The following is a 19655-nucleotide window of genomic DNA, read 5'->3' as shown; positions in this document are numbered from 1 at the left end:
TGACTTTAATTGCTATGCAAGGGACTTACCTGACTTTGAGGGTTTCAAAGCCTGGGTGTAGCATTCCTGAGCCGTCTTTTGTTCTCCCCTGATGGTGGTTATCCCCCATTCGGTTGGTATTTTCACACATTGATGGTATGTTGATGGGATTGCTTTGACGTTGTGAATCCATGGTCTGCCCAAGATTACATTATATGAGGATAGAAAATCCATTACCCCGAATCTTTCATACGAAGCCACGCCTTCCACATAGGTTGCAGGCTAATTTCTCCCAGGGTGTTCTTTGTTTCTCCGCTGAATCCAACCAGGACGCTGGATTTCTTGATGATCTTTTCTTCATCTATCTTCATAGCTTTGAGGACGTCAAGCATCACCAAATTGATTGAAGCGCCTCCGTCATCGGGATTCTTGATACCTTAGTCGTGCCAATTTGCATGGTGATTACCAAGCTGTCATGGTGTAGATCCGATATTTCCTGCAGGTCCGAGTCATCAAAAGTAATAGCGGGCAATGACTTGGACCTGGAAGGGGGCTGAAGTCTAGACTCCCTGGATATTCTTTTGGCAGCCGAGCTGGTCAGACCACAGATTTCTAATCCTTCATTTATGAAATTGACTTGATAGATGGGGGGAGGAGGAGGTGGATCTCTGTCGTTCCCTGAATCTCTCTTGTTTTGTCCTTCATCTTTGTTCTTTGGCTGCTGGATTAAGTCCTTTAGATAGCCTTTGTTTAGGAGATATGCCACTTGTTTCCTGAGTTGAATGCATTCTTCTATGGTGTGCCCAATGTCCTGATGGAAGTCACACCATCTTGTTGGATCTTTCCTGGGGTTGTCGGATTTTTTGGGCCATCTGACCGTATCTCCCAAGCTTTCCAGGCGTTTGATTAGTCCTGCAGTATTTATAGAGAAGTTATATTCAGGAATAGTTGGTAGGCTAGAAAGGTTACCTTTGTGTTCTTGTGCCATATTGACTTCAGATCGTTCAGGCCTGGAATAAGGGGCTGATCTGGTGTTGCCTCCTTTCTGGTAGGAGCTTTTCCTGTTCGTGTGTCCATTGCCTTGCTTTCCTCCGGATGTGTTTGTTCTAAAGTTGAGATCTTCCTCCAATCTGACATGTTCTAAGGCAATGGATTGAACAGTGGCAAAGGTTGGGCATGCTTTCTTGGTCAAGTCTGCATAGATGTCACTATCAAGCAGGACTCCTTGCCTGAAGGCTTCTACCATTGTTTCTTCATCACACCTGGGAATGGCTACCTTCTCTTTGACAAATCTGGCCAGGAATTCTTTGAGAGATTCTTCAGGAAGCTGCTTGACCCTGAACAGGTTACTGGGTCTCTTGGCCATGTCTCTACTGCTTGCGAATTGTTGATTGAAGGCATTGATCAGTTCTGCAAAATTCGTGATACCTCCATTTGGGAGATTAATGAACCATTGTAATGCTGCTTCGGTCAGGGTTGTACCAAAGCCTTTACACATGCAGACCTGCCTTAGTTCACTGGGTATTGAGGCAGCCAACATCTTCTGTTTGAATATGGCAACGTGATTTTGTGAATCAAAGGTCCCATCATAAGTTCTCATGGATGGGACGGTAAATTTCTTGGGGAGATCAATCTTTGCAATTTCATATGCAAAGGGTGAATCAGCAAAGCTGTCAATTTCTACTTGACCACGGGTCCTAAGCACTCCGGTATGTTCTCTATTTTGTTGTGAAGTTTTTGAATTTCTGAAGCATAGCCATCATTATTCTTTGCTTGATTTTGTTTGTTTCATCATTGGGGATGGTCCGGGTGTCGGATAAGGTATCCTTCTCCGGAGTTCCAAAATTGGAAAAGTCAATGTTTTTGATTATGGATGAGAACGGGGTTCTTGGCTCGAATCTGGTCTTGGAGCCTGAAGCCTGATTTTCCAATTTTTTTTCAGATTGGACTCAGATTCCTTAAGCCTACTGACTTCAGCTTCTGCTTGGGCTGCCTTCTCTTGAATTGCCCCCAATTCTTTGATTTTAGCCAGGGCAGCCGCTAATTGTTGTTCTGGGGTGAGTTCCACCATTTTTTATGTGAATATTAAATGGAGAATGGTAAAAGGAATTTTTTGATTAAAGAACTAGATGCCCCACGGTGGGCGCCAATTGTTTTGTCAGGAATTTCCCTGAACGTATCCGGATTGATAAAAGAGTAATTTGGGTATCTAGTTCTATAAGCATGGAAATGAATAATGAATTAATAATAAGAAAACACTAAGTATCAGGAATATCACTGGTATTATTTGGATTAGCCGAGTACAAATTTGTGTATATGGTTAAATATTCAGGAAATTATGAGAGGTAAATTGTGAGAATAACTAAGTAATAATTGATGAATAATCATCCCTTTACAAATGCTATTTATAGTTCTCTAAATATTAACGTTACATTGATCTCAATCTCTTTCCCAATTGTAGGAGCTTTTGCCGGATTAATAGGGCACGCTCCCTATTAATTCGCTTGACCCGTTCCATTCTCAACCAATCTTCAGCTTTTCCTCTTTTTTCCGTCTTGATTCATAGATGATATAGTCTTATAGTTGGACTTGGTCTTCCTTGAGAATAGGACACGATTGTTAGCTCATACAACTGCATTTCTTGTTTATCTTCTTTATCTAGCTTGTTTGAATACTCTGCCTGGCTATTCTGTATTTACTATCAGGCTCTTCTTCCAGGATCTAGTAGCCTGCTTATCCTGTAATGCTCTTCATATGCCAAATAGTAGATAGATTTGTCCGGTCTCTAGTTGCCTTAGTCAGCCTAGTTGGATCAGGCCAGGTTAGAGTCAGACCAGGTTAAACTGGGCCTAACAACAACGAAAAGGCGAAAGGGAAGCAGAAAGAGGAAGTACCAATGGCAGAAGTTCAAACAAAAGAGAATGCTGATGTTGTTGTGGAGGAGACAAATAAAGAAGATGTCCGGAAAAACAAAGAAAGGAGGATTGTACTAAGAAACCGATTATTAACACGTAATTGCCAATTCTTTGGCAATCTCCTAGGAAAAGGTAAAAACCATTTACAATTGTATATACAAAAAGATAGATAGTAATTAGGACAAAGGTGTCCGAAATAATAACGATCGTTGGTATGGATATGCTTTAGAGGAGCGATTAGGAAAAGATGGTGAAGATCGTAGGAACGAGCCCGCAATAACATACAAACGTGGTAGGATTAAGACCGTTGCAAATCCGAAGAACCGCGGTAGAGGTAGAGGAAGGAATTAGGATTACTATATTTGTTAGAACGAAGTTGTAATTAAACTAAAGGGCATGTAATGGTAGTACAAAAAGGAATTTAATGGTAACTTTTTATAATGGTAAAGTAGTGATGGCTATTTTGGATCTCATCTAACTCTTTCTAAAGTGTGATATTATTTCATGTTTGGTGTGATATTGTGTAATAGTTGCTGTGATATTGCTTCTCAATATCACACAGGGCTAAAACAATACCACACTATTTACTTTAAAATATCACTATGGATATGGATTGTTAAATCTCACGTTGATATTGTTTTTAGAATGTTGTGATATTGTTGTGTACACAGGTTGATATTGCTTCTCAGTATCACACAGTTTGGTAAACAATATCACACAGATGACTAAACAATATCACAATATGAATATGAAAGTTTAAGTCTTTTGTTGATATTGTTTTCACAATGTTGTGATATTGTTGTGTACACAAGTTGATATTGTGTTAGAAAACTACAGAAGCATATTATGAACTGCCATATTTTGACAACACACAAAACACAAGATGTGAAAATCTTAAAGCAAAAGGCATATATAGTAGTTCTGATGTAGTGATACTGTTTAGAGTAAGATGTGAAATATATAAATGTAAGGTGTGATATTATTTCTCAGTATCACAAAATACAAAAACAAGACAACTGAGACAAATAAAATAATCAAATATTCTCCGAGAACGAGTATTTTCTATATAAAATAAAGTATAATCTATACTTTAATGAATGTTGTGGTCTATATTAATATACTAGTCATAAATAATGTCGTATATTTGTTGTTGCTATAATTAATGAGCGCCATCAACAAAAACTCCTTCGACCGATCAACCATCATCAGCATCATCCTCATCTGAACTACCCTGAAAATACAAAAAGGTGAAACAGTGATATTATTTTATATAAGGAGTGATATTATTTCAAATGAAGTGTGATATTGTTTCTATCTCAGAACAATTACAAACAATATCACATTCTGTTATCCTCAAGCAGTGATATTGTGTACTACAAAAGTGTGATATTATTTCTAATAAGGTGTGGTATTGTTTCTAAAATTACCAGGAAAATATAAAAGAAAGTTGAGACAGATGTGTTGACACATTCTGTTATCCTCAAATAATATCACATTCTGTTATCGTCAAATAGTGATACTGTTTAGTATAAGATGTGATTATTTTAAATAACATGTGGTATTGTTTCTGACTCGTGACCATACAGCATATATAAAAAGTTTCATACATAGACTTTTCATGGTGAACATACCTTATTGTCGGCATCAGGTACAAAAGCATTAGGACAGTTACGTTTATCATGGTGAGCCATTTGTTTGCAATTACGACAAAGCCTTTTAGGCTTCTCCGCTTTAGCTATGCATTGTTGCTTTTTGGAGATCATTCTCTTCCCGCTACCCTTTTTCTTTGCCTGACGAGGTGGTAGAATCCTCACCTCAGTTGAGGAACTGCACCCAAGAAGCATCTCCAACTCCTGCTCTTTGGTCATTGACTCTGATTGCGGATTGAGTTTCACCCTGAATTGTTTAAGTGTGTCAACAAGATCAGTGATGTCCTTCGTAGACACATTCTTGAGCACACTGATGGTCGCGTAGAACTCTGACCATAACTTGCACATTTCCATCTTTCGTAAATCAGTGGCGTCAAAATCCTCAATTAACTCACCATGTGGACCATAAAGAGGGACCTTATGTGCATTCTTGGTCCACCGCATAAGAATGTATTTATCGGGCAAAGTGTGTACTTGTTTTCCAAAGTAAACCCAGATAATGTGTCTATAAATAATACCCTTCCTGTTGAACAACTTGCAAGAACATTCAGTGTCATTCGTTAGAGAATTGTAGACGACTTGGTAGGTCTTCTGCGTTCTGGCATCAACAATACCAATTAATTCTACACCGTTTGCAGGTGGTGTGAAGCCACCAACACTAAGGGAACAAATAGAAGCAGAAGCTTCTACTTGAAAATCTGCGAAAGCTGCATTTGTATAAACCTTGGAAGCATGAGCTTCCAACTTAAGAGAAGTCGCTAATTGTGGAAGAGTACAATCATCGTCTCTATCAAGTTGTTTTTGAGTATGGCGCTGTACATCAATGACGCTTTGAAACCGCTTCAAGAATTCAACAAGTGTACCATGTGCATTTTCAAAACGCTTGAAAAAATTTTTATGACTCTCAGAACGTTGAGTTGTTCGTAAGAGACAACCCATAGGAACATCACGAAAATAAGCTGGGATCCATTTTCTCCTTTTTCTAAACATGGTTGACAACCAGGAATTACCTTCAAGATTATGCTCATTGACCAACTGACACCACTTTTCTTTAAATTCAAGAGGTTCTAACTCTTCATCCCAAACAATAGCATTCAAACGGCTGACAAAATCAGTCTCTTTCGATATTACAGGCCCAACCTTATCAGTAAGCTTTTGCATGATATGCCACATGCAATATCTTCGCTTAGCATGTTTGAAGACAACACGTAAACCCAGCTTTATTCCAGCACACTGATAAGTTATTATACAGTGTGGCTCTCGCTGTCCCATAGCATCAAGGAACTTTTAAAAGACCCACGTGAACAAATCTTCATCCTCATGAAATAGCAAGGCAGAAGCAAAAGTAATTGACCTTTTGTGGTGGTCTACGCCAGTAAAAGGAGTGAAAAGCATACAATACTTATTCGTACTGTAAGTTGGATCGTAAGTGATGTAATCACCAAACAAAGCATAGTTTCTACGAGACTCTGCATCACACCAAAACGCACGAACCAAGCATTTACCAGAATCCACCTCATAAGCAAAGTAAAAACCTTCAATGGTATCACGTTTATCCTCAAAATAGTTAACAAACAGTTGAGCATCCCGGTCTCCTATGAAACATTTGATATCCCTTCCAAAATTCTTAAAATCAACCAGTTGAGCTCCAACATTCTCATAGCCATCTACATATTCCTTGACATTTCTAAATGCCCTTGTTGGCCCTTGATTAACCCTTGAATGATCAATAATTGTCTTTTATGGTAAAGATGGAGGTGCCTGTGTTTTTTTTTGGAACTGTTGATTTCTAAGTGAATAAAGACGGTGATTATGCCACTCACGAAACTGAAAAACAACATAACCATCCCCATTATAGCGAAACTCAACCATAGCAGTATAACAAATCCTAGTTAATTTAGTGTTCCTGATATCAAAAGGCCTGGAAGTTGCCTGCTCCTTTCCACTATCTAAAACATTAGCCTTCCTCTTACGATCTCTAAAACCTTCACGGTTGCAAACAACAAATTTATACTTCACATCACCAGAAACAGAACTTTTTTGAGAAGACTTCCTAGGTTCAAAACCACATGCTTCTGCATACACATCATAAAAACTAATAGCTTCTTCCAACATCTCAAACAACTGGCCAATATAGGTTTAAACTCAGGTGCAACATTCCTTGTCCACAATTCACTACCACCAGGTGTAGAGTCCAAAATTAGTTGATGCACACGAGAAGGAACAGAATGTTGTTCAACATGTGGAGTAGAACTAGATGCATCAGGTGGTTCAATCAGAACAGTAGAAGTAATTGAAGACTCAACAATATCATTACTATCTTTAGAGGTAATAGCAGAGACATGAAGATCATTACAGGAAGAAGAAGTTACATTACTTGTAGGATCTGGCAAGAAAAGTAAAATGTAAAATAACAAGAAAAAGTCTTAAAGATATGGACGAAATCAAAATCACACAAGTGGCTGAACAATATCACATATCCAGGAAAACAATATCACGTTGTTTGGGAAAAATATCACACATGAAGATGGAAAACGATATCACAAGGAATGTTGCAGGAACAATATCACACAAGTGGCTGAACAATACCACATGTCCAGGAAAACAATATCACGTACTCTGGAACAATATCACACATGAAGTTGAAAAACAATATCACAAAGGTGAATATACAATGGTACATATCAACATAAACAATATCACCAGGTGTAGTAAACAATATCACATATTGAGCAAAATAAGAACGTCAATGAACAAAAAATATGTACCAAAAGTATAACGAACATGTGATTGAAAGCTGAAAGTACAAAATAAATAGAGAATACGCAGAGATTCGAGAATACGCTGAAAGTACAAAATTAAGAAGAATAACATACCAGACATCACAATGATGATTGAATACGCAGAGATTTTGAGAAGGAAAACCTGGAAAGCAAACAAAAACGTACATAATTTTAGGAAGCACAAAAGTAAATTAAAAATAACAAATAAATCAAGATGAAATTCAAAGCATATAAACGAAAAGAAGAACAAACAGAGTAAGATAACAACGAAGGAGAAATATAGGGACGAAAAACGGCAATTACGTACCTGAATAAAGGAAATAATTGGAATAATATGATAATTGTGAAGAATGAGCAGCAAAACCTAGAAATAAAACAAAAACGTACCGAATTTTAGGAAACACAAAATTAAATTGAAAATAACAAACAAAAGCAAGATGAAATTCAAATTATTCAAACGAAAGAAGAACAAACAGAGTAATGTTACAACGAATTCGAAACTTAGGGATTTAAAAACGCCAATTACGCACGAGCAAACGAACTAATTGGAATAATATGATAATTGTGAAGAATGAGGACGAAAAACGGAGATGACGCCTAAATTCTAGGGTTTTCCAGCTCAACAATGAAGGAAGAAGCTACAGTAGAGAGAGAAGTTGAAGGGAGAAGAAGAAAAAGGAGGAAATAACGGTTTTGGCTGTAAAAAGTGGTTTATATAGGCAGGTGTTAAATTAAAAATTTGCCCTTGCTTGTTTTCATCCTAAATACCTATCATAGTATTAATCCTCAATCCTCAAATATATAAGTAATACTCACATGATCTCATTCCTATATATATATATATATATATATATATATATATATATATATATATATATATATATATATATATATATATATATATATATATATATATATATATATATATATATATATATATATATATATATATATATATATATATAAGATTGGGATCATATGAGTATACCTCATATATTTGAGGATTGAGGATTAATACAAGCTGTCAGATCTAATAGATCCAACGTACCTTATTGTGCGCGGCTCATTAAGGGTAGAATAGTCAATTCGGCACGTTAATAAATTCTCTTATTCTCACGAAACTAATTCATTTTTGCTTAATTCCTTTCTCTCTCTACCTTCTATCTTCTTTTAGGCTTTCTTGGATGAATCCCCAAATTTCTTACGATTTCTCTCGTCATTTCTAGGTTTCGCGTTGAATCTCAGCTCTAGGTTTGTCGTTCTTTTATTTCTCATCAACAATCATATTTTTTCATTCATAATTGCGATGTTAGGTAGATCTACTTTCTCTTTAAGTTGTAATTTCAGCTTTTATTTTCATATAATTGTTGTTTCTTACATATATTTGTAATTATGCTACATTTTATGTGTGTTTTCGTTTTCTTATTTACGTTGTAGTGGATTCTTGACTGCATTTGATTTTCCCTAATTTTTTTCAAGTGATTTACAAGTTTTTAGTGTACTGTGTAATTTTCTAGGGTTTGTGTATTCACTTCTTTAATCAACTATAGAAACTGGTCATTTTACTGCGTTTCTTATAATTTTGTAATTATGCTACAATTAGTAGTCATCTTACCGCGTTTCTTATAACTTTCCGATTTTGTTTGCCCTAAGGTTAAGTTGTGATATTGATATTCTTACAAAAGATGATTATTGTGATATGAATTCTCAAATTTAGCAAAATATGATGTTTGTGATTTGTATACAATGTGATATTGTTTTACATAATGTGTGATATTGTTTAGCAGACTATATGATATTATTTAGCGGAGTGTGTGATATTGTTTTACTGCATACCTGTTACTTTGATTGTCAAAAATCAATTATTACTTGTTTGTTTACATGGTATATTAGGATTATATAATCATTTGTGACATGTGAGTGTGCTTTAGGTCGAACTTTCCAGTTTCTGAAACATTTTGAAGTCTGTAGGTCTAAATTAATCTGACATATACTTCATATGGTTGTATTGTTTATTAAGAAGTAGTGAAATATCCGTATTGGTAAACATTAACAAGAAATGTGTCGTATGCTCCTCAAAATTTGAAATGTGTGTGAAAAAAATGTACCATAGGGGTTTCAAACTTCAGATAAAGTGTAGTCAGAAAAAATTCGATTTATTTGCTTATGAACTAGAAATGCATTTTCGTCTCCAAAGACGATTTAGTTAATTGAAACACACCCATATACATAATATATAGATTAATAAGAGTTATTTTTTCACACAAATTTTCTCTTTTCATGTTAATGATTCAGTGATGCTTGCTGATACATAGGGCTGAATTACTGAAATGAGTTTATTTGCTTTATTAAGCATCACATAGTTGCATCTTGTTTTGGGATGAATGACTTTTACAAACAACATTAATTGCTAGAAGCAAAATTTAATAATTGTTCTACCACATTGAATCTACTGAATTTAAAATATATTGTATAGGTACAACTGCCATTCATACTAATCTTCAGGAATTCAGTCATGTCAACGAAGAATGCAAAGATTCTCAAGGTTCAAGAACCTGAGGATAAAATCTTAACTAGTTTGCTTCAGAATAATGAATCTTTCTTACAGCTTGAGACACTTGAAAAAGACCCTGTTTCAGAGGTTGTGGTTAAAAAGAGTACTCAAGATAAATATTCAGAATTGGATGCAGTTGGCGACTTCAGTTTGAAGAGCATACCACTAAGCTTGAATAAAAGTCACTTAGATGACGAGATTCATTCTGATGTTCCTGAGAAAGCTTCGGCTGAAGTCCATTGTAGTTTTGGGATACAATTCAGTGATAGCACATCACTAATAGATAACGTCAATGTTTAAAATTATGAATTCGGTAGTTTGAATTATGAGCCTAATCTTGCATGGAATAAGGAATAAACCTATGATTCACATATGTGGGGTGTCAGTGCTGTTGAATTTGCCTGGGTTGAGGGTATAATTACAAATGAATCAAATATTGTATCAAGTAAGGAATCAATTCCTGATCTACATATAAAAGATGCCAATATTGACGTCTTGACTTTGGAAGATCAATCTATTAAGGAGAACCATGGTGTGTTTCAGAAAGCGAGTAAAAAGGATGCACAAGAACCAGTAGCAAGATGAACTCGCAATAGAGGAGGTGGAATCTACAAAACCCATGAGCCAAACCACCATAGTAGTACCCGTCATTGGAAAAAGATAAAGATGTTAAAGAGGCACAAGAATCACCTGCTCTTGATCCAAGTATTGCACCTGCTCTTGAGTTTGTGCAACAACAGGAGAGGCATTCTTCCATCGACTTTGAGTCTGAATGCCAAATAGAACTAGAAGGTTTTGGGGAATCTGAGACATTTCTAACAGATAATAGTATTGGATCACTACAAAAATCACTTGTTGAAGCAAATATTTTGTGTGATGATAAGTCTTAAGATCAATCCCAGAGAGTCGGTCCACTGAAAAATCAAGAATCAAAAATTGACGAGGATTACATAGTGTTCCAAGAATCTCTTATCGTTGAAGCAAGCTATTCGTCTACTACGGTGTAGGAGGATCACATGAATATTAATTCGCAGATAGTATCTTTGGAGGTCTAGAAAGTATGCTAGATATGTTGAACACAAAATTGTAATTGGAAGTACATGGATATCATGATGGTATAACTTTTTCCATTCGTTACTCAATCCTCAATTATTTCTGGTGTAGGTGAATATTGTATCTCAAGATTACAAAAGTAGTTATGGCTAAATAATTTCTTTTGGCTCTGATATAATTCTTGGTAAAGTGTAATATTGTTTCAAATATCATGTGATATTTTACTTTAATGGTTGTGATATTATTTCTCATATAACAAAAGTGGATAGGGATTTAAAAATTCTTTTACTTTAATATTGTTTTGTATATAGTGTGATATTGTTTTACATACAATGTGATATTGTTTCTAGTGAGTTGTGGTATTTTATTTTACTGGTTGTGATATTGTTTAATAGTAGCACAAAATTGGAGACTGCTTTTAAAATACTTTTAACCGTGATATTGTTTTATAGACAACGTGATATTGTTTATAAGTACATGTGATATTGTATACTAAATACAAAAGGGGTACTGTCCACAATTAACTGTGATGTGATGATATTGTTTCAGAAGAAGGGTGATATTATTTTAAATGAAGGGTGATATTGTTTACAAAAACGTGTGATATTGTAAAATACAAAAGGGAAATCTTGGTAACACTATATTATTGATTCCAAGGGCCAGGCAAGTCGTTCTAACTGCAAGCAACCCTTTAGGAATTGCAGCAACAACCAATGTTACAACACTTTCAAAGTAATAAGTACAGTTCTCAAACGAGAATTTAAAGTTTGTTGGCCACGCCAATCATCGACATATTCCCAGGTAAGGAAATACTTGACATTTATCAACCAAACCAATGCACAAATAATCCCAATTATAACAGTCAACATTTCACCAAATTCATTCAGCTACTTTTTTAGGGGGGGGGGGGGGGGTCTCTTCCTCATTCTCGGACGCCTCTTGTATTTGTGAGTGCACCTTCCATGTCTCAGTCCCTATCCCAGTATAAGTCACCAAGAAAATACAATTCCCATTGACGATCATAGTTCCGACAAAAACCATGCATTTCTTTCCCTGACTATCCGTATCTTCTGACACAGGCTTCATAGTCTTGCTCACCGCTCCACTCTCACCTGTCAACGGCCCTTGCTTAAACCTTAACGTTGATGTATTCAATGTAAAAACTCGCATATCAGTAGGCACCTTATCACCAACTCTAAGTTCAACAATATCTCTAGGTATAAACTCTTTTACAAGCAAACTAGTATCCTTTTTCCCATCACGGATTACTGTTGCATGCTCCGATTGTATTTCCTTCAAGGCCTCCAATGCTTTCCTACCACACCCCAACTATAGCATTCACAATCAATATCAAGAATATCACTAATGGCTCAACAAACGGCGTAATCCCCTTCATCACCATCATACCACTACAGCACAAACGAAACTACTGCAGAACAAAGCAATATCCTAACTAAAGTATCATTAAATTGATCCAAAATCAACCTCAAAACCAAACCCCCCTTATGCTTATCCAATTCATTCAATCCATAAACTCTCTGCCTTTTCTCGACATCCTCACTCGAAAGACTGACATCACGACTAACACCATACTTTTCCTCACACTCCTTCACGTCTTTTGTCCACGGCGAAAATGAATCTCCACATTTCCCTGGATTACTACTCAAATTCTCTTATTTTTTTACCATAATCCTGCGCTCATTTCCCCATTTTACTTCAATCACTACTAAAAATTCACAAATTACCGCAAAACAGAATTACTCCATCTCATTTACTCCTGTAAATTATGATATATAATCAATTAATCAGAAGATTTAACATTTCAAACATTCAAACAAAAATATCCACAACAATATACATACGCATCCGTACACGCATATTGTATAATTAATCGATTTTACCAATTCCCCCCCCCCCCAAATATACCTAATTTCAAAATTTCGAAAGCATTAGAGCAAAACTTATACCTGTATTCAAATCAAAACGCAAATTATGTCGAAGAATGATTGTTATTGCTTCGTAGTTTTGAGTGATTCAGGAATTTGGTACCTCATTTCCTTTTATTTTCTTCATTTTTAGAGAGAGAAAGGTGGAGAAGTAAAAAGATAATTTACGGAATTTAAGCGTTGTTTTGTTTAGCTTTGAGGGTGATTTATTTTCCTTATCCACGTGTCACTATCTCAGAGGCCTATTTGTTTAAATCTGCGAAATCTGAGCCTTTCATTTGTTTGATCCGACGGCTCTTATTAATCCTCAATCCTCAAATATTTAAGAGTTCTCACCGGATCCCGACTCTCTCTCTCTCTCTCTCTCTCTCTCTCTCCTCTCTCTCTCTCTCTCTCTCTCTCTCTCTATATATATATATATATATATATATATATATATATACACACACACACACACACACACACACACTAGGTAGTATCTCGCGCTTCGCGCGGCCTGTTTTAAAATTTTATTATTTTAATTGAAGAAAAAAAAAATATAATTCATATATGATCTTTAATATTTTTACTTAGCAATAAAAATAAATTAATTTTTCTCAAATTTAATTTTTTTTGAGGTTTAACTTCAATGTTTTAAAATAAAATACATACAATTTAATTATTAAAACTAATAAATGATAATCAATTATGTATGATAAACGTTTTATAAATAAATTTGTTACTTATCTAATATCACACTCCCTTCTAGCTAGTCGCTTATTTCTTCCCTCTTTCCTTTTTGAAGCTAGTCGGAATTTCTTCCCCCTTTCCATTTTTAGCAAGTTTTTTAGTTGTGAAATTACCTTATTGTCCTTGTCTATTTTTTCATTTTACAAAAATTGCCATTTATTAGTGGACCTAATTAGACTTGAATAATGCAACGATGAACATTGAGTTCTCACATTATTATTTAATGATATATTATGTCCCAAATCAGTTAATATTTTTTCAAAATGAAGTGAATATAATTTTATGAAAATTATATTTTTTTTATGTATAACGTGTGATATTTATGTATCAAACATATAGCGTCTAAACTCAACTTATTCAATTCTTTTGATTGTGTGCGGCAAGTGCTATGTGTCAAACATATCTATAAGAAATTTACACCTTTTATTTTTTAAACAGCTATTAATTATATTATTTTTATACAATGATATTTAATAAATTACCTGTAAATAAAATAGTTTGAACTTTTTCAAAAAAAAATTTGAGGTTTAACTTCAAAGTATTTAAAAGATAACATATAAAATATTTAACTAAAAGTAATATTTAGTTAGTCATAATCAATATTTTATACTTGACGCATACCTATTTAAATGAAGATACTAAAGAAAAATGTAACGTGTTTTCTACTTGTTCATGTCGTTTATAATACTATATTACTTAATAATCATTACTTTTGTTTTGATTATTTAAATGTACTCGCAATCAATGTGTTACTGTGTACATACATACTCCTTATCACACTATTTAAACCTATCAAAATCTCACATGTATTCAATTTCTTGCAATATAATTTTTTTCATTCTCACACTATAAAAACTTATCTCTTAGTAGTTTTCTTTAAGTTCTATTTTAAATAAATACAATGACTCTCCCAAAAATATTTTTCTAACTGGATTTAATGGTCTAAGTTTTATAACTTTCTCAAAATGTTTTTTTTACGTAAATGTAAAATATCAAAATATTTCAATTAATATAATCAAAATTATACTCAATTGAAAGCATTTTTCACAATGAACGTAATTATTTACATTTTAGAATTTTTATCAAATAATTTTTTACTAAATTTAGAGTCAAATTACCGTAATTTTTTATGTAGTTTTATAATAAATTTATTAAATTATAATTAATATTTTGCTGAGATTTATACAACATTTATTATGCTCATATTAAATGATTAGCTGTAATTAATGCTTCTCATTAAGGCTATATAGGACACGTGACGCATCCACAGCGTTTCAACCCAGTTTTATATATATATATATATATATATATATATATATATAGAATTAGGATCACATGAGTCCACCCTATCTTTTTGAGTCCGTGAGTTCATGATACAATATCACACGTTATGCTACACAATTTCACACGTTATACTAAACAATATCACAGCTGAAAAAAAAAAGTTTTTGAAAAAAAAAAATCGAAAAAAAAAATCGTGATATTGTTTTGTAATACAATATCACATGTTATACTAAACAATATCACAGCTTACATAAAAAAAATATTGAAAAAAAAATCGTGATATTGTTTTGTAATACAATATCACACGTTACACTAAACAATATCACAGCTTTAAAAAAAAAAAAAAAAAAAACTTTTTCGAAAAAAAATATTTGTAAAAAAAAATTCGAAAAAAAAATCATGATATTGTTTTGTAATACAATATCAGATGTTATACTAAACAATATCAAAGATAAAAAAAAAAAAAACAAAAAAAAAAAAAAAAAAAACCTTTTCGAAAAAAAATTTGAAAAAAAAAATTCGAAAAAAAAAAGTTGAAAAAAAAAATTTCGAAAAAAAAAAATTTGAAAAAAAAATCGTGATATTATTTTGTATAGTGCTTGATATTGTTTTATGGACTCAAATATATAGGTGGACTCACCGGATCTTGCCTATATATATATATAGAGAGAGAGAGAGAGAGAGAGAAGAGAAAGAGAGAGAGGGAGAGGGAGAGGGAGAGGGAGAGAGAGAGAGAGAGAGAGAGGCCAGATCCGGTGAGGCCGTTAATTATGTCGAGGCGGCCGACCCCACCAAATTCCTTCATTAAGCTTGGGCGGACTGATTAACAATGGACTGATTTTCAATGTTCATTCGGCTGGAAATTTGGGGTCATTCCTAACTTTTCATTAGGCCCAAATATTTTCTCTCTCTAAAATCTAACCTAAACAATCAAGAGCCCAAATACTTTATTGTTCCTCTCTCTATAATATAACAGACGACAACATTGCAGCGATTTCAGCGATATCTCGTTTCCAAAAATCAAATTAGCAACATCAATTACAGTGATTTCGGGGAAAATTGTTCGTAGATTTCATCAAAACAACATACAACAACGTGATTTCAACAATTTCAGAAGAAGATTTCAATTAATTTCCAGGTAATTTCATAATTATGATCAAAATTGAGCATATTCGTTCATACAATTCTGTTAATTCAATCGTAAATTGATGATAAGAGGCTTGATTTTGATCAAAATTAAGCGATTTGCTCAATATAAAGTTCGAATTTGATGAGAATTGAGCGACTTCCTTAATATAAGGCTCGATGTTTATCAAAATTCAGCTATTTCCTTAACCTCGCGATTTCCTACTCCTTATTACATATTTTTTGATGATTTTGCAGCTGTACTTGTTATGGAGATTGTAGATATCACAATGCTTGATATCTCATGTTTAAATTCTTGCTTCCTATTTCCGTTTTAATTTGTAAAAATTTATGCTCGATTTTGTGGAATATATCGCTCGATTTTGTATTTCAGTTTTTTTGATATTAGACACGAAATTCCCAAATGACAAACAAAGAAAACTCAGCTTGTTTAGGACTCAAGGTATGACTTAATTCGAACACAAAGCAATGAATTAAGCCTAGGACTCGTCCAAGCACTTAGCAAAGGACTTATCCAACCTCCTAGCACTAAGCAAGGGAGTTTTATCAAGCACAAAGCAAAGATAAAGAAGAAAGAAAGCAGGTTGCTTCTTAGGGTTTTTTCATTCAAAATAATCTGATTTTGTCTAAGGGTTGTGTTTGCTTTTATAGGACAAGCAAGACAATCCCCTCCCTTCATCTAAGATAGCATCCTATGGCCACAAAAGGAGCTGCTAATAGCCACAAAACACGGCAGCCCATGCCTTACAAGAATTCAGAAAAGAAAAGGACATAAAGCATAAAAGATAGAAAGTAAACTAATAGTACAACAATCCCTTGTTTACTAGCTCAAGTCTTGTTTATGCACACTTGGACTCACTTGGAAGACTTTGGCAATGCTGCAGATACTCTCCTAAGGGCCCTTGAGCTATGTTTGATCAAAAGAGGAATGTTGATAGCGACATAATGCACAAAAAACTAAGCATGCTCCAGCCATGGTCCTTGTTGCACACGGTTTGTTTAGCTTGGCAAACTCTTGATAGGAAAAGCTTTGGGATACAAGTTCCTACACAAAAACGTCCTAAACTCACCAAGGAATAGTCCCATGCTGGAAAAAGGCACGACTTCTTAGACGGAATTCATGTTAGACCTCAATCTTGTGCAAGGTCCAAAACCGGGTTCTAAATGAGCATGCTCGGCTGAATTCTCTTCAATCTCCCCTTCTTGAAAAGGATTTGTCCTCAAATCCTGGCCATTATCATCTTCAACCTATTCATACTAAGGACTTAAATCCCCAACATTGAATGTGCCATGGACCTCATAATCTCCGGGCAAGTTAATCTTGTAGGCATTGAACCCAATCTTTTCAAGGACTTCGAATGGACCATCCGCTCTTGGCATGAGCTTGTTCTTCCTTTTGGCTGGAAATCTTTCTTTTCTTAGGTTAATCCAAACAAGATCCCCTACTTCAAAGTTTGTGCCTTGCTTAGGACCCTTGGCCCTTGCTTTGTATGCTTCATTTGTTTTCTCAATTTGCTTCTTAACTTGAGCATGGATTTGTAGCATTTGCTCAACTCTTTTCTTAGCATCGAAATCAATCTTTTTCCTTTGGATGGGTGCCAAATCAGTGGGCATGAGGGGGTTGGCGCCATAAACAACTTCAAATGGAGACTTGCCCGTGTTTGTAGAAGGAGCCCTATTGAAGGCAAACTCGTCTTGAGCTAGTTTGAGATCCCAATCCTTCAATGACTTAGAAACCGTGCACCTTAGGATCCTCCCTACAGTCTTGTTAGTCACCTCCGTTTGTCCATCAGTTTGGGGGTGATGGGAGGTGCTAAATAAGAGCCTAGTCTTGAGTAGCTTCCACAAGGACCTCCAAAAATGGCTCATGAACTTTGAATCCCTATCCGAGACAATAGACTTGGGAACTCCATGGAGCTTAACCACCTCTTTGAAGTATAAATCAGCCACACTAGATGCATCCTCCGTTTTCTTACAAGCAATGAAGTGAGCCATCTTGCTAAACCTATCCACAATAACCATGATGGAGTCCTTGCCTCTTTGAGTTCTTGGCAAAGCAACTATGAAATCCATTCTAATGTCCTCCCATGGCTGGTTTGGGACGGGTAAAGGAGTATAGGGGCCTGTTTTGAAGTAGGACTTGGATTGTTGACATGGAACACACCTCTTGATAACATCTTGGATATCCCCAAGCATCTTAGGCCAATAGAAATGCTCTTGGAGTATGTCATAGGTCTTTTGAATGCCAAAGTGCCCGGCAAGACCATTGGAGTGTGCCTCTCTTACTAACAAGCTTCTATAGGGACTCTTTGGCACACACAAACGGTTTCCACGAAACAAGAACCCCTCTTGGACCAAGTAATGACCCCCTTTAGCTCGTCCATTTTGCAATGACCCCCACTCCTCCTTGAAATCTGCATCCTCTTGGTAAAACTCTTTCATGTGCTCAAACCCAAGCACTCTTTGTTCCATGTAACTCAACATAGTGAACCTTCTTGATAGAGCATCCGCAACCACGTTATCCTTCCCTTCTATGTACTTGCTTGCAAAGTTGAATGATTGTAAGAACTCAACCCATTTGGCATGTCTATGGTTGAGCTTATGCTGCCCATTGATGTACTTAAGAGCCTCATGATCCGAATGAAGAATAAAGGGTCTTGGCTTGAGGTAATGGCTCCAATGAGTTAAGGCTCTTACAATGGCATAGAACTCTTTGTCATAAGTTGAGTAATTTAGCTTGGCACCACTCAATTTCTCACTAAAGTATGAAATTGGCTTGTGCTCTTGAACAAGGACAGCCCCAATGCCAATGCCACTAGCATCACACTCAACTTCAAACAACTTATCAAAATTTGGTAAGGCAAGAATAGGAGACTCACATAGCTTTTCCTTGATGGTGTTGAAGGAAGTTTCAGCCTTATCTCCCCATTTGAACTCCCCCTTCTTCATACATTCAGTTATAGGAGCCATGAGAGTGCTAAAATCCTTGATAAACCTCCTATAGAATGATGCTAACCCATGAAAGCTCCTCACATCCGTGATATTCCTAGGAATAGGCCATGACTTGATTGCTTTAACCTTCTCTTGATCAACTAATATGCCACGGTCAGAAATGATGAAACCCAAGAATTGGACTTCACTTTGCATAAAAGAACACTTCTCAAGCTTCCCATACAACTTGTGTTCCCTAAGAGTGTCAAACAATATTTGCAAATGATTGAGGTGCTCTTCTTTGTTAGGACTATACACCAAGATGTCATCAAAGTATACAACAACAAAGCTGCCCAAGTGAGGCCTAAGCACTTCATTCATAAGCCTCATGAAAGTGCTTGGTGCATTAGAAAGACCAAATGGCATGACAAGCCATTCATACAACCCATGCTTTGTCTTGAATGCGGTTTTCTACTCATCTCCTTCTTTGATACTTACTTGATGATAGCCTTGCCTTAAATCAATCTTTGAAAACAGTTTGGCTCCACTTAGCTCATCTAGGATGTCATCAAGCCTTGGTATAGGAAACCTATACTTGATTGTTATGTTGTTGATGGATCTACTATCGGTGCACATCCTCCATGACCCATCTTTCTTGGGCACAAGCAAGGCTGGAACGGCACAAG

General features: G+C 35.3%; 3 protein-coding genes across 3 annotated transcripts; all 3 read right to left on the bottom strand.

The window, feature by feature from the left end:
* Window positions 1–4709: 4709 nt before the first annotated feature.
* LOC141632162 (protein FAR1-RELATED SEQUENCE 5-like) lies at window positions 4710–5815 on the bottom strand. The gene is made up of 2 exons (XM_074444735.1): window positions 4841–5815; window positions 4710–4790 (listed from the first exon to the last, which is right to left on the bottom strand). The coding sequence occupies exons 1-2, from the start codon at window positions 5813–5815 to the stop codon at window positions 4710–4712; spliced, it is 1056 nt and encodes a 351-aa protein (XP_074300836.1).
* A 15-nt stretch (window positions 5816–5830) lies between these two features.
* LOC141632161 (protein FAR1-RELATED SEQUENCE 5-like) lies at window positions 5831–8546 on the bottom strand. Its single transcript, XM_074444734.1, has 6 exons — window positions 8532–8546; window positions 7634–7690; window positions 7420–7468; window positions 6757–6929; window positions 6360–6667; window positions 5831–6260 (listed from the first exon to the last, which is right to left on the bottom strand). Exons 1-6 carry the CDS (start codon window positions 8544–8546, stop codon window positions 5831–5833), a joined length of 1032 nt encoding a protein of 343 aa, XP_074300835.1.
* A 2003-nt stretch (window positions 8547–10549) lies between these two features.
* Window positions 10550–12987, bottom strand: LOC141632160 (calcium-transporting ATPase 4, endoplasmic reticulum-type-like). The gene is made up of 5 exons (XM_074444733.1): window positions 12983–12987; window positions 12860–12900; window positions 12347–12584; window positions 11891–12248; window positions 10550–10684 (listed from the first exon to the last, which is right to left on the bottom strand). The coding sequence occupies exons 1-5, from the start codon at window positions 12985–12987 to the stop codon at window positions 10550–10552; spliced, it is 777 nt and encodes a 258-aa protein (XP_074300834.1).
* Between the last annotated feature and the right edge of the window lie 6668 nt (window positions 12988–19655).

Source organism: Silene latifolia, chromosome Y (assembly GCF_048544455.1).
Source record: "Silene latifolia isolate original U9 population chromosome Y, ASM4854445v1, whole genome shotgun sequence".
NCBI classification, from domain to species: domain Eukaryota; kingdom Viridiplantae; phylum Streptophyta; class Magnoliopsida; order Caryophyllales; family Caryophyllaceae; genus Silene; species Silene latifolia.
Note: the sequence above shows the minus strand (reverse complement) of the source record. Positions and strands in the feature narration are given on the sequence as shown.

Bases quoted from the DNA above. Each gene is read 5' to 3' on its own strand.
- LOC141632162 (XM_074444735.1), bottom strand. From the start codon at position 5,815: ATGGGACAGCGAGAGCCACACTGTATAATAACTTATCAGTGTGCTGGA. The intron at 4,791-4,840 runs GTGTCTACGAAG...TAAACAATTCAG, and splicing joins CCATCAGTGTGCTCAAGAAT to GGTGAAACTCAATCCGCAAT.
- LOC141632161 (XM_074444734.1), bottom strand. The intron at 6,930-7,419 runs GTATGTTATTCT...TTTTCTTGCCAG, and splicing joins AATCATCATTGTGATGTCTG to ATCCTACAAGTAATGTAACT. The intron at 6,668-6,756 runs GTGCATCAACTA...TATATTGGCCAG, and splicing joins AACATTCTGTTCCTTCTCGT to TTGTTTGAGATGTTGGAAGA.
- LOC141632160 (XM_074444733.1), bottom strand. The intron at 12,585-12,859 runs GTATATTTGGGG...GTAGTAATCCAG, and splicing joins TTTCGAAATTTTGAAATTAG to GGAAATGTGGAGATTCATTT. The intron at 10,685-11,890 runs GTGCACTCACAA...GAAATGTCTCAG, and splicing joins TAGGGACTGAGACATGGAAG to ATTCCCCAAAACCTTCTAGT.